The sequence below is a fragment of the Panthera leo genome, chromosome A2 (genome assembly GCF_018350215.1).
Source record: "Panthera leo isolate Ple1 chromosome A2, P.leo_Ple1_pat1.1, whole genome shotgun sequence".
NCBI lineage: Eukaryota > Metazoa > Chordata > Mammalia > Carnivora > Felidae > Panthera > Panthera leo.
Window position 1 is genome coordinate 115,542,341 of NC_056680.1, and position 15,523 is coordinate 115,557,863.

General features: G+C 42.3%; 1 protein-coding gene across 1 annotated transcript in view; it reads right to left on the reverse strand.

Annotated features, from left to right (window-relative positions):
- Positions 1-1,700: 1,700 nt before the first annotated feature.
- The window catches only part of GSDME (gasdermin E), a 64,248-nt gene continuing 50,425 nt past the window's right edge, over positions 1,701-15,523 (reverse strand). The window contains exons 8-10 of the mRNA XM_042920415.1: positions 15,113-15,308; positions 5,213-5,286; positions 1,701-2,491 (exon numbers count right to left, since the gene is read on the reverse strand). Of these exons, the coding sequence (XP_042776349.1) occupies positions 2,261-2,491; positions 5,213-5,286; positions 15,113-15,308 (501 nt within the window). The 3' untranslated portion in view covers positions 1,701-2,260. The remainder of the gene's footprint in view (positions 2,492-5,212; positions 5,287-15,112; positions 15,309-15,523) is intronic.

The following is a 15,523-nucleotide window of genomic DNA, read 5'->3' on the forward strand; positions in this document are numbered from 1 at the left end:
AAAACACAGACTTAGTTCTGTAGGATGGAAATCCAACATGGGTCTCGCCAAACTAAAATTGAGACGTTTCCCAGGGCCTGCCCTGGCTCTTACTGCTGGAGAGAGAATCTGCTTCCAGGCTTCTGTGGGTTGTTGGCAGACTTCAGTTCCATGGTGTTGTAGAACTCAGGTCCCCTCTTCCTTCCTGGCTGTCAGGTGGACTGCACTCTTGTTTTTGAATTGACCTCTCCTGTCCCAGAGCTAGCAACAGCACTGAGTCCTTCTTATGCCACATCTTTCCTGCATTTTCTTTGGCCAAGTATCTCTCTGACTCTTCTGCCTTTTTTAAGGGCCCACCCAGATAATCTGTCCATCTCAAGGTCTGTAACCTGAAAAACACCTGTGAAGTCCCTTTTTGGCATGTAAGGTAACATGTTCACAGGTTCCAGGGATTATTACATTATGGACCCCTCTGAGGGACTGTTCCAGGGCCACACCACACTAGCTAATGTGTTTCTTTCTGCACCCACTTAGGAAAGAGGAGTGGTCATGGAAACATCTGAGTGAAGGTGGCTGGCCTCTTCAGAAGTATTACCCTATTTTTCTGTTTCTAGGTGATCTAGTCTACTGGAACTTGTTTCCAAATGTAGCTATTTTTAATAGTTCTTGATCTCAAGCAGTAAATAAAGGTACATTTACAGTTAATAATTATATGTAGTGATGAAGATTCCAGTTAGAAGAGCCGTTTGGAGGCCCAGCATTACTTTGTCCACAACATTACATTGGGGTCTGCTAAGGAATGGCAGTAACTGGGGGGTGGCTAGGAATACCTGTAGCAGTATAGGCACATCCTGGGATGGCATCTTTAGTTTTTGTTGCTTTGGGGTGGTGTTAGTTGGTTCATTTCAACTTAGAGGCTCATGCATACAAAATTCTAACAGGAACAGAAGGGTAACTCCCCTAGCCTTGCCCCAACTTCTAACTCCTCTCTCTTCCCCCAAGGAGCCATTGTCAGGTTTCTTGTGGGCTTTTTTAATGTTTATTTTTGAGACAATGGAAAGGCACAGTGCAAGTGGCGGAGGGACAGGCAGTGGGAGACAGAATCCGAAGCATGCTCTTGGCTCTGAGCCGTCAGCCCAGAGCCCAACGTGGGGCTTGAACTCACGAACCAGGAGATCATGACCTGAGCCGATGTCAGATGCTTAACTGACTGAGCCACTCAGGTGCCCCTTCTTGTGGACTCTTAAAGGAAGCTCCTGTTGCACTGTGGTACATGTGTATCTATTTTTTATACAAGTAGATTCTTCTTACACAATCTGTCCTCAGTTTGTTGTTTATAAAAGTTTATTTCAGAAAGCCAGAAAGGCAATGTATAGTGCCACAGCTGTAGCGCAACTATTTCCATTTCTGCAGATTCCTTTAAGGTGCTTTTTTTGTTGTTGCCACACAATGTGCAATTTTTTTTCTCATGCGTCCTAAGATTTAGTCTCATTTTTGACTGAAGCGATGAAAGGGTTGTTTGCTTCATCTCTTCCATTTTAACATTCAAATAGAGGACAAGGTTATTTATATATATATATATATATATATATATATATATATATATATATATATATATATATATATATGCATGCTGAGTAACATGTTTCTCTTCAACAACTGTGACTTCTCATCCTCCCTGCTCCTAAAGTCAGACCTCTGGCAGGAGGTCCTAACTACTTTTTACTAAGGGAAAGAAGGGATTTCAGGTCCCCAGTGGATATTAGCAATGGAATCAGGGGCACTAGAGAGACATTCCATGCATTTTTATAGAAGAATGTCAAGACAGAATTAAAATATGTAGTATTTTACAAATTAAACATGCAGAATGCATAGGAAATCAGCATTGTTCTAGACCTAGAATTGGTATGTTAGTCAAAGCATGACAAAAATGAAATGCATATAGCTAGACCCCTAAGGAAGGGTGTCCTGCTATGAGATCATTTTAATTTTATTTAGCAGAGGAATATGTATACTATAGTGGTATTTACAGTTCATTTCCTCAATCAGCACATGTTCTATAGACTCACCTGTTTTTGTTTATGAAAGAAAGTGATAGATGGACCTATCTCGCTGTAGAAGAGGGTTCTAACTAAACACCAGCTTAGAGTTCTCAACCCTTTGGGTGCTGGAGTTACCTTAGACACTGGGCCTCTTGGTAGCTAAACTCAGTAGTATCTTAACAATTCTGAAAAATACCTAACTTTGATGGTCTTGTACTTCTAATTCACATGTGATGTTATTAATGTGCTCTGCGTAAAGCACAGAGCCCACTGAGGCTTATATAAAGAATTCGTGGGACTTTGTTGGGGTCCTCCTCGGTGACAACTTTTATGGATGACGGCAGTCTCTCCAGGTTCACGTTGACTGTGGCAAACAAACGCTGTGCAACGCCAAACCTTTCTAGATCCTTCAGAGGAGCCAAGATTGGGTTTTTAAGATCAGATACTCCATCAGCCGAGAGACCATGAAACTGAAATGACATGTTTAAGCAAATTCACTTAAAATGTTATAGAAAATCCACAGAGAAAAAATAAAGTTGTTTTTTACATTCCTCAAAAGGAGCACCCTTAAGATGTAACAAATAACAAGATTTATGTGACCCGGGCCCTGACCTTATGCCTGAGTTTTCCAATTTGCCTGCAGTTCTGACAGTCCTTCTTCTCTCTGAACTCTGTATCTTCTCCTAGATCCCTTAACTTCAGGAGATTAGGAAGTTCAGAATGTAACTTTCCCATACACACAGTATGTATTATTTTAATGATATTAGAATTTTCTATACAGCTGCTTGATCTCCTCAAAGGGATAAGTACCACAGTTTAGTTATGCTTCCTGCCTCAAGAACCTTTCTTTTGCTATTCCTTCTACCTGGGATACTCTTCCTCTAGAGTTCCACATAGACCTTTTCTTCTCCTCTCTCATGGTCCATTGAAATGCCACGTCAAAACAGCCTTTCCTGATCTCCCCTCCACCCCCATATGCCAACGACTGTTACCCTACTGTCTTTCTGAAGATAGTCACTGTTTAGTCTGTTTTCTAAAATCTAAGGTTTTTAGGAGACTGGTCTGTCACAGAAAATAGGGCCCTCAATGTGCTGAATGAGAGTTCACTTCAGCTGCTGCTCTAATTGCAAGTTCTCAGATTTTTACACAGGCATTGAAAACCAGATCCAATTCATGTAGAGAGTAAAATTTAAAATGAAGGGAATCCAAAAAATCTCCAGAAATGTCCTGAGCAATGATAACCTTACTAAAACTTGCCCCAGTGGCAGAAGTGCAGCACACATTTGATAAAAGTAATTACCACAGGCTTAACATCAGCTTTTGGTCAAGACCATCAACTCTCAGTTTGACTTCAGAGTGGACCAGGCTTGCTCTTTGAGCACCACATCCCAGCGATTTAAGAATGAGCTCTACTGGCACAGCCTCAAGACTGCCTACAGCAGGCTGTGTCTGGAGTCTAGTGGACAGGGGCTGAGCAGCATCCAGCTTCCTACTCTGAATATCTGCCGGGCCCATGGGCCCAGAGACCCTTCTAGGTATAAAAGATTACAGTCACCCAAAGGGTGGGGGCAGGCGCAGAATTAGCAGTCTCTAACTCACCTTCTTCCCAGTTTGGCAAACACATTAGTATGATGCTGTTCTTCCAAAAGCCCTTCTGAAAAAGGCTCTCAAAGTTACTCTGGCCACCAGATAAGAGAAGATAGGAATACAGGTAGAATTTTCTACCCTGTTCTAAGTAAATCCCTGTAAGAAACACAATACCCAAATTCGTTCAGAAGGCAGGAGCCTCATTGTCTTTAGCGTTGCTGCAGTATCTAGGGCAGATTATGTGAAGATACCCAGGAAATTCTTCAAAAGGAAAATTCTTTGTCTATGTTGAACAGCTCCCAAAAACCACACAAATGACTCTGTGGGCTTTTGTGCCACTGTAGAACACCAGCCATTCTAGAACCCTAAATGTGGCTACCTTTAGACCAACAAAGCAGAACTTGGATGCAACAAAGATCAGATCTAACACAGACTACAAGGAAGATGACAATGAAGTATGAGTTTGTTGGGAAAGGGAATTAGCTAATGTGGCCTTGCAGTAATATACACACAATTCAGGAAGTATTTCCTGAATGCAGTAGATAATTTTGTAAATCTTAGGACCCTGGGAAATGCTAAGTGCAAAGTTACTGCTATGCTCATCATTACGGACAAATAGATGATACTGTTTTCATAACTACACCACCAGCCTTTACCCTTAGCTGACCCCAGAACAAACATGCTGGCACGTTTTCAAGTAGTTCAGTTTTTGTGGTCACAGTACAAGAACCCAGAATTCCTCTACCAGTGGGTAGAAACTGCTTTCAGTTGTGAATGGGCTGTAAACTGTTCCTTGGAAAAATGCCCTTGTTCAGATGTCTTTGCTATTCAGAGAAGTACCCAAGGCACTAAGCATGGTGCTCAAAGTTCTCAGACTAGATGGATAACAAATTTCAGGGTCCTGTCCAGGCACTTAATCTCAATACCTCCTTCCCAGATCTGGGAGCAGAGCTCTGAGCTTTGGATTTTTTAGCCTACAAAGCATGTTCGTTTTGACTCTTTGTAAGTAACCAGACCTTAAAATAATCTAGCCTGGTATGCTCTTGTTCTCTGCCCCAGGCTGAGCAACACCTGCCCCATTCAAGTGACCTCTGGGCAGTGTATTGATGGTTCCTTCTATTAAAAAGGTAAGGCTTAATCTTGACTCTCCAGGGCTAAGGTCATCACTACCTAACTCTGAGACCAGTCGCCTCTTAAATACCTTCCTGGTGAATTTGAGGCAGAGCTGTATCAAACTGGCCTAACCATAACCCTGCCAAATGGTGTCAGGTTCCTTCCCTGCAATGTTGCAACCAAACCTTGACCAAAATTCTCCAAACACTGGGAAAAACATGAGATTTGGAATCTAATGGCAAAGTTGAGAGTCCTACCCTGCTAACAAGTTCTTTGTACAAATCCTTTTCCTCTCGATCTCAGCCTTCCCATAGGGTAGGGTGTGTGGTGTGATGTGGACAGTGTGATACAAAAAAAAAAAAAAAAAAGTGGAGTTAATAACATCTGTTTAAGCTATCTTGAAGGGCTGTTATGGATGAGAAATCCTAAAGGTGTTTTATCAGTTGTCGGGTGCCCATCCCCAGGTCTCATCTGAGAGGTTTCTTACTTACCAAGTGACGCAGCGCAGGAATAATCTGGAGTTTACAGCAAGCACCCAGCAGAACCGCTGCATTGTCTGGCATTTCTGCAGGAGACAAACATCAGTCACTGTCCAAAAAACCCATGGGAACAGGCCAGCCCCTGAATTGTACCTAATTTATACTTTAGTGCTCTCCCATCAGCCAGGCAGAGAACATGCTCAGTCTCAGTAATTACTGAAAAAATGAAAGGTGCTAAAGAGGCAGCAAAGGCCTTTTAGATGGGAACCAGGTAACCAGCTCTGTGTTCACTAGAGGATAGTCCTTGACATTCAATTTGCCAATCAGGAAAAACTGTACAGACTCAAGAAAAAGCAAATTTATGTAGAAAAGTAGAACCTACCTTTTCTTAAAGACAACAAAGGTGAAGAAGGAAGCTTGTGCCCCTCCCAAAGCCAAAGCAAAGGCTTTGAAGGCCAAGAAAAGGGTGCTGAAAAGCATCCACAATCACACACACACAAAATCTACGTCACCTACCTTCCAACAGGCCAAGACACTGTGTCTCCAGAGGCACCCCAAATACCCTCAAAAGAGTGCCCCCCCACCAGGAGAAACGTGCTTGACCACTATGCCATCATCAAGTTCCCCCTAATTTTGAGTCAGCCATGAAGGAAACAGAAGAGAATAACACACTCGTGTTCATTATGGAGGTCAAAGCCAACAAGCACCAGATAAAACAGGCTGTGAAGCAGCTGTATGACATTGATGTGGCCAAGATCAACACCTCCATCAGGCCCAATGGAGAGAAGGCAGCATATGTTCAACTGGCTCCTCACTATGATGCTTTGACTATTGCCAATGAAATTGAGATCATCTGAACAGAGTCCAGCTGGCTAAATCTAAATTTTTTCACCAAAAAAAAAAAAAAAAAGTAGAACCAAAGATTTGGTGATAAGAGCTGTGTTTGAGCTCTGCTACATATTTAGGGTAGGACTTTGGGTATACCTCTCTGAGCATGTTTCCTCATTTGACCATAGTTTTGTTTCTGCATATGCCAGAGAACCAAGTAAACTATGAAGGGTTCCTTCCACTCAGGTCACTAGTCATTTTGGGGAGAAAAATGCAACATGGCTGGATAAAGGGGTGGCACTGCAGAGCCCCCCCCCCTCCCCCCCCCGCCCCACACTAGCTTGACACAAGGGGCACCAGTGGCACAATGAGTTGGTGCAGGGCTGTGATGAGGCTGAGGGCTACACTGGAAGGGCCCTGCCAAGTCCCAGGAAAAGGAAATCCACATCAATGTTATTCAAAATGGATTTTAAATACCAACCAGGATAAAAACAGACGCAGTTCTAAGAGAACCCAAATCCCTCAGGCTATAACCTTTGAACTGGAAAGGCAAAGAGAGAAATGAGTCACCTGTTGCATCATCTGGTCCAGGGACCACTCATGAACTCCCTCCATTTCCTGTATTCATTAGCAGCCTTATTTATAAATAGCAACATGTCACCAAGGCTGTGGCCCAGCAGAGTACAATGAAATATAGCTCATTTCTAAGACAGAAATGCTGCTAGGAAGATAAGGCAGTTCTCCCTCTTGAGAATCCCCTAAAATTTCATTTAAATGTTGTGTGTGCATTTGCCCACAGAGAGGGTCCACAGTCCATGAATTATCAAGCAGGCCCTTATCCCAAATCAGGAAGATGCAGCTGGTAAATATATGACCCCAGGAGGAAAGGTCACAGGACCAGGAAGGGCAGTGACAAAGTCACATGATCATGTCCTGGCCGAGCCACTGTCATACTTCATCTCCCGTGTTTATGCTTCCATTCCCTCACTTTTCTGGCTCCTGAGTCCCATGTAGTCATCATCCACTCCCCCTGATTCTTAGAAATACTTTAGTTCCAGGTTAGGAGGATAGTCATTCACTATTTTGAGCAATGGTGGTAAGGAGAGAAGGAGGAAATAACAGCATCTGCTTTACAAAGCATACCAACTAATTTTACTACTTTAACTTCCCTGTGGGTGCAGACGATTATCTTCCCCTATCTCAGCACCTAGCAGTGCCTACAACACATAAGAGGCCTCTTCAGTATTTCTTGAGTTGAAATGATTTATTTTGACTGCTCTTCCGTATTCTGACTCTTTACATATGAGACCTGAGGAGTTCACACTTAAGGTCACAAAGTGGTTGAGGAAGAGTTCCAGACACAGGCAAGATGCTGGATAAGTTAAACATGAAGAGACTGGTTCAAGGTGCAATGTAGGAAGATCCTGAACCCACCTCTTCCTGTGGATGCCCCAAATCTCCAGCTACATATGGAACAATATCCTCTGAAAAAAAAAAAAACCCGCAACCACCAGAGCAACTCCTACACATCTGGCAAGCAAGGAACATCCCACATTGAAGCAGGTAAGAAAAGCTGAGCCATAAAGTCACCATAAACCCCACCTTTGGCACAGTGACCCACAATTGGAAGAGAACTTAAAAGCTTCTCTATGAAGAGCAAAAAGTTTGAACCCTACATTTTTAAGACAGGCACTGCAGGGACCAGCTCCTTACACCTCTAGCTTTGAAAGCCAATGGGGCTCATGTCCTTGAGACCCACAAGGCTATAGCAAACTGAGAAATGGTTCATCAAAGCCTTGCACATGGACTTACCTACACCAAGGCAGCCCTTTGACAGGTGTCCAGACTTTCTGTGCAACAGGCTTGTTATCTGAAAGCAGCAATCTGGGGGTGCCTATGTGCCTCAGTCAGCTAAGCATCCAACTTCAGCTCAGGTCATGATCTCACAGTTTATGGGTTTGAGCCCCACATCCAGACTCAGAACTTGGGGCCTGTTTTGGATTCTGTGTTTCCCTCTCTCTATGCCACTCCCTGCTCACACTGTCGTTCAAAAACAAACATTAAAAAGAAACAAGCAATCTAAAGGGCAGACACCTCAAACAGAGGAGAGGCCTGCTGGAGTACACTGTAAGGATAGATAGCTGCCAGTGCTTACCATCTTTGCATCCTTCCTCTACCACACTCCAGAGCACCAGTATCGCCTGGAGGGGAGCCATTGCACAGGTCTGATGCTGTAGTTTTTATGGCTGCCAGCCAGAGAATACCTCTTGATCACCTGGCTCTGGTGGTGAGCAGGCTTGAGATCCTGGGCCCCATGGGACAGTAACAAATGGAGAGAGTTCTTAGCTGCCTACTACCCCCAGTTTTCCCATGACAGGCCTACTTGAAGAAGAAGGGGAAGATGGCAGCTGAGTAGGAGGAACCTAGGCTTGCTGCATCCCACAAAAACAACTAGACAACTATCATATCATGCTAAGGACGCCAGAAATCGATCTGAAGACTGGCAGCATAAACTCCACAACTAAAGGTAGAGAAGAGGCCACATCAAGAAGATAGAGTCCAGAGTTGTGGCTTGAGAGAGAAATGGATCGTGGCAACCGCAGAATGGAGGGAACAGTGGTCACAGAGAAGGGTGAAACACAGGGGAGCACACAGAAAAAATGAATCCCCACAGCAATTGGCTTGGAAAGCAAAAGGGCACTTATTTCCTGAGTTCTTGCAACCAGTGGTGCTTAAAGCCCTGATTTTTAAAGGACATCACCTGCCTTCTCTTCAAGAGCAGCCCCAAATAGCCCGCAGACATACAGCATGAAATAGCAATCTGAAGAGTGTCTTGGGGCACACACTGGGGAGGTTAGTTGCTCATCTGAGAGCATGTTCTAGAGAGACAGTGTTCATGGAGAGACCCCTCTGAGAACATAGAAACTGGCAAATGCCTTCCCCTACCCCTTTCATTAACATAAAAGCAGAGTCACCTCTAGTAACCAGGGCAAGGGGCACCTGGCTGGCTCAGTCGGTTGAGAATCCAGCTTCGGCCCAGGTCATTATCTTGTGGTTTATGAGTTCCAGCTCTGCATTGGGCTCTGTCTGTACTGACAGCTCAGAGCCTAGAGGCTGCTTTGGATTTTGTGTCTCCCTTTCTTTCTGCCCAGCTTGCATTCTGTCTCTCTCTCTCACACAAATAAATAAAAACATGTAAAAAAATGTTAAAGTTCTAAAAAGTGCAATGCCAACACTTGGTACTTAATTATACCTAGCTTCATGCTCTGCAAGAACCACACTTTCCAGCCATGCTTGCCTCATTCCCAGCACAGCAGGCCCCCCCCTTCAGAAGAGGGCCCCAAACTCCTGACAACACTGCATCTCCTGACTTACACGTTTTGTGAGGCCTGTGTTCCAGTGCAGCAGCAATAGATCTCATTAACAAGCAGACCAGAGCACACCTAGTTAAACACACCAACTCAGGCCAGGGACCAAACTCTGTCCACAACAGACAAAGAGAGCCTCTGCAGACTCGTCTGAAGGATAAAGTAGCCAGGACACATTAGAAACACTCCTGGAATCATCAGGCCTTGGGGAACGGGCCATTACACTGCAGAGCACTACAGGATCTCTTCTTCATAAAGCCCTTACCTAAGGGTAAGAACAGAAGATGTAGCTAACTTTCCTAACAACAAAACAGGCACAGAGACTTAGACAAAATAAGAAGACATTTTGTCCCAAATGAAAAGACAAGGCTATCTCAGAAGTTCTAAGAAAAACAGATATAGTACCATGCCTGGTAAAGAATTTAAAGCTGTGATCCTAAGGATTCTCATAGGACTTGAGAAAAGAGTGGAGAACACTAGGGAGACCATTAACCCAGAGATAAGGAATAACATAGCAGAGATAAAGGGCTCAATAAACAAAATGAGAAACACTCTTGATGGAATGAGTATCAGGCTGGAAAAAACACAGGAATCAATTAATGATAGAAAAGACAGTAATGGAAAGAAATCAAGCTGAACAAAAGAGAAAAAATAATTATGCAAAACAAGAATAGACTTAGGAAACTCAGTGACTCCATCAAATGTAATGACATTCACATTATAGGAGTTCCAGAAGAAGCAGAGAGAGAAAAGGAGCCAGAAAATTTATTTGAAGAAATAATAGCTGAAAATTACCCTGATCCAGGGAAGGAAACAGATATCCAGATTCAGGAGGCACAGAGAACCTCCAACTAAATCAGCAAAAGCAGATGCACACCAAGACATACTGTAATTAAAATGGCAAAATATAGTGATAATGAAAAAATATTAAAAGACGGGGCACCTGGGTGGCTCAGTCATTTAAGCATCCAACTCTTGATTTCAGCTCAAGTCATGATCTGAGGGTTGTGAGAGCGAGCCCAGTATTGGGTTCTGCACTGGGCATGGAGCCCATTTAAGATTCTCTCTCCCTCCCTCTGCCCCTTCCCCACTTGTTTGCTTGCACTCTCTCAAACAAATAAATAGGTAAATAAAAATTTAAGAATAAAAGCAGCAAGACAAAGTAACCAGTTACATACAAAAGAAAACACCATAAGGCTATCTGGATTTTTCAGCAGAAACTTTCCAAGCCAGAAGGGAGTGGCAGGATATATTCAAAGTGCTGAGTGGGAAAAATCAGCAGCCAAGAACACTGTCCAGCAAGGCTATCATTAGAATAGAAGAGAGATAAAGATTTTCCCAGATAAGCAAAAACTAAAGGAGTTCATGGCCATTAAACCAGCCCTGCAAGAAATACTAAAGGGGACTCTGACTAGAAAGGAAAGATAAAAAATGACAGTATGAAGGTCAAAAACACAAAAGCAATAAAAATGAGTATTTCTGTGAAAAAACAGTCAAGGAACTCACAAAAAAGACATAAAATATGACACCATGTACTTAAAACATGGAGAAAGAAGGAGTAATGAGTGGGTTCAAACATAAGTAACCAACTTACATGCAGAAGATGTTATGCTATGTTATGTTCTGCTACATGCAGAAGATGTTATGTACACACCTAATGGTAACCACAAACCAAAAGCACTAGTAAAGAGGCAAAGAATAAAGAGATAGAAATGCAAATATATCACTAAAGAAAACCAGTAAACCATGAAAGCAAGAAAGGATCAGAGAAAATGTTCAGAAACAACCACGAAACAAATAATAAAATGGCAACAAATACATATCAATAATATCTTGGAATATAAATGGACTAAATGCTCCAATCAAAAGATAGAGAGTTACAGAGTAGATTAAAAAATAAGACCCATCTATATGCTGCCAACAAGAGACTTATTTTTTTAAAAAAATTTTTTTAGTATTTTTTTTTTGAGAGAGAGAGAGAGACAGAGTGGAAGCAGGGGAGGGGCAAAGAGAGAGGGAGACACAGAATCTGACACAGGCTCTAGGCTCTGAGCTGTCAGCACACAGCCCGACGCGGGACTCAAACTTGGGAACGATGAGATCTTGACCTGAGCTTAAGTCAGCAGATGCTTAACCGACTGAGCCACCCAGGCACCCCAACAAGAGACTTATTTTAGACCTAAAGACACCTTCAGATTGAAAGTGAGGGGATAGAGACACATTTATCATGCAAAAGGATGTCAGAAGAAAGCTGGTGTAGCAATACTTATATTGGACAAAATAGACTTTAAAACAAGACTGTAACAAGAGACAAAGAAGGACACTATATAATAATAAAGAGGCCATCATCCAGCAAGAAGACATAAAAATTGAAATATTTATGCATCCAACATGGGAGCACCCAAATACATAAAGGAGTTAATAACAAACATAAAGGAAATAACTAATCTATAATAATACAGTAACAGTAGGGGACTTTAACATCCCACTTACATCAATGGACAGATTATCTAAACAGAAAATCAGCAAGAAGATGGCTTTGAGCGACACACTGGACCAGATGGATTTGACAGCTATATTCAGAACATTCCTTCCTAAAACAGCATAATACACATTCTTTTCAAGTGCACAAGGAACGTTCTCCAGAACAGACTGCATATTAGACCACAAACAAGCCTCAACAAACTTAAAAAGATCAAAGTCATACCATGCAGCTTTTCTGACTACAACATTATGAAACTAGAAGTCAACCACAAGAAAAAATCCGGAAATACCACAAATACATGGAGGTTAAATAACATGCTACTAAACAATGAGTCAACCAGGAAATTAAAGACAAAATTAAAAATTACATGGAAACAAATGAAAATGAAAACATGATGGTCCAAAACCTTTGGGATGCAGCAAAAGCAGTCATAAGAGGAAAGTGTATAGCAATATAGGCCTGCCCCAACAGCAAAAATGTCAAATACACAATCTAATCTTATACCTAAAGGAGCTAGAAAAAGAACAAACAAAACCTAAAACCAGCAGAGGGAAGGAAATAATAAAGACTAGAACAGAAATAAATGATATAGAAACTAAGACAACAATGGAAAATCAATGAAACCAGGAGCTGGTTCTTTGGGGGGGGGGGGGGGGCGGGACAAAAAAACTGATAAACCTCTAGCTGGACATATCAAGAAAAAAAGAGAAAGGACCCAAATAAAGTCACAAATGAGAGATTAAAAATAACAAACACCACAGAAATACAACTATATGAGAGTAGTATAAAAAACTATATGTCAAAAAACTGGATAACCTAGAAGAAATGGATAAATTCCTAGAAACATATAACCTACCAAAACAGGAAAAAAAAATAGAAAATTTGAATAGATTACCAGCAAAGAAATTGAATCAGTAATCAAACAACTCCCAAGAAACCAAAGTCCAGGACCAGATGGTTCCACAGGCAAATTCTACCAAACATTTAAAGAAGAGTTAATAACTATGCTTCTCAAACTATTCCAAAAGATAAAAAGGAAGGAAAAAAGTTCCAAATTCATTCTATGAGAGTAGTGTTATCCTGATAGCAAAACCAGATGAAAACACCAAAAAAAACCAAAACAAAACAAACAAAAAAACAGTATAGGCCATTATCTCTGATGAACATGGATTCTAAAATCCTCAAGAAAATACTAGCAAACTGAACCCAAACCCAATACATTTAAAAAATCATTCACCATGACCAAATGCAATTTATTCCTGGGCTGCAAGGTTGATTCAATATTCACAAATCAATGTGATACATCACACCAATAAGAGAAAGGATAAGTTGGTTAAGGATCTGACTTCAGCTCAGGTCATGATCTCATGATTCATGAGTTCAAGCTTTGTGTCGGGCTGTATGCTGACAGTTCAGAGCCTGGAGCCTGCTTCAGATTCTGTGTCTCCCTCTCTCTCTGCCCCTGTCCCTGTTTCTCAAAAAAAAAAAAAAAAAAAAAAAAATTTAATAAGAGAAAAGCTAAGAACCAAATGATCACTTCAATAGACACTGAAAAAGCATTTGACAAAGTACAACATCTATTCATCGTAATAACCCTCAACAAAGTAGGTTTAGAGGGAACTTATCTCAACATAATAAAAGCCATTTATGAAAAACCCACAGCTAACATCATCTTCAATGGGGACAAACTGAGAGTTTTCCCCTAAGGTCAGGAACAAGATAAGGATGTGTACTCTCACCACTTTTATTCAACATAATAGTACTAAAAGCCCTAGCCACAGCAATCAGACAACAATAAAAAAGGCATTCAAACTGGTGAGGAAGAAGTCAAACTTTCACTCTTTGCAAATGACATTATACTATGTATAGAAAACCCAGAAAACTCCCATCAAAAAACTAGAACTGATAGGGGCATCTGGGTGGCTCAGTCGGTTGAGCATCCAAAACAACTGACAGCAGTTGTTCTGACAATTTGTTTTCAGAAACAGCAAGTAAATCTCAGGTTACGTGTCAACTCCCCGTGGCTGCCTATGTGCAAGGCTGCAGAGAATTTGAAACTTTGTCCAGGTTTCAAGGAGAAGGGGACTGTGATGCATTCACCACTTCAGCCATATACTGCATATTTCACATCACTGAACTAGGCTATTGATAGAAATATTTCAATAAGTAATAGGGTGTGTGAAAAAAGAAAAGGCCCTTCACAAACTGGAAAACTCTGGCCCGTAGATTACCCCCTAATAGAATGGCTATATCGAAAGACTCGAGTACACTGATGTTAACATCAGGGAGGAAGGGTCTCTAGCAGTGTTCCACAGGCCTCTATTTTATGTCCTGTCCTAGTTAAAACATGTATCCATGACTTCGAACACAGCATATATTCATAGCATATATACGTAACATATATTCGTTGGCACGTAGAGCTAGCAAGAGGGATCCTGATTAATTTTTTAAAACCTGACAATCTCCTTGGCCTCTGTTTGTCTGTGGTGCTGGGGAGCAGCCATGAATGCATCAGGAAGTCAACACCTCGACTAATATCATCATGAAGGGAAGTTGTGGGGACAGAGATCCTAGGCTGCTGTGCCAGGTCTTGCCTTTCCAAGAAGGAACTGGAAGCCCAGCCTCCTTACATAGGATGACTACCTTCTGATACCCAAGACCCTCTGGCATGGTGAATCCTGGATGGGAGTGATAGAGGAGTGGCAGGGCAGGGTCCACTGCTAGATAACCACTGTACCACTGTGCTCCAGAAGGGCCATCCCAGGACCATCGTGGAAGCTGTGTTGCTGCTGGGCCCAGCATCCTAGTGCATTGGGATACTCTCTACAGTCTCCCTGCCCAAATGTACACAAGGTGGCCAATAAGTCTGCAATGAGGGTCAGAAGTACCAAAACACTGGAGGAAAAAGCAGTAGGCAGATGGAAGCCATTCCATGCAGCAGTGTCAGGGCTCAAGTATGAATCACAGGCTGTGTTTGAGAAGATGCCTTCCTGTGCCGCTGAGGGTATGTGCCTGCAGACAGCCCTCCTTGGAAGAGAAAAGAGAGAGTAGAGGAAGCTGGCATCACACTCAAGTCCGTGACTTTTCATGGCAATGATATAAGTTTCCTCAGCCTTTCACTTACCCTCCCTGTACTGCTGAAAGGGAAGTAACCATATTTACCACATCTTCCACAACAATAAGCAAAGCAAATTCAAAGCCACAACAGCACTTCTTTCTCTCTTTCCATACCTGCTAGTGCACTGACCAAGAAGTAGGCTGTAGAAAAGAGTTCCTGGTTGCTGATTGCATCCTCTGGGCCTGGACACTTGCCCTGCATTCTGTACCCCACCAGACACAGGAAAGCCATGAGGTCCTGCTGCTGTGGGGGCGTCAGCTTCCCCAGTATTGCCATTGGGAGTGACAGGCCACTTAATATGTCCTCACACTGCATAAGGAAGAGAAAAGAGATGGATGTAGTAAAGCCAGAGGCTAAGCTGAGCCTCTGCCCCATGACATGCACCCCCTTGCCCTTCCACCATCTCCCAAGTAAAGCAAAACCCTAATTCCTTTCTGTTTTTAAATCACTAATCCGCCAGGTTAGATTTCCTCATAAGAAGAGTAAACAGCCTTGCCCAGGTACTATTCTTTCACAGCAAGGGT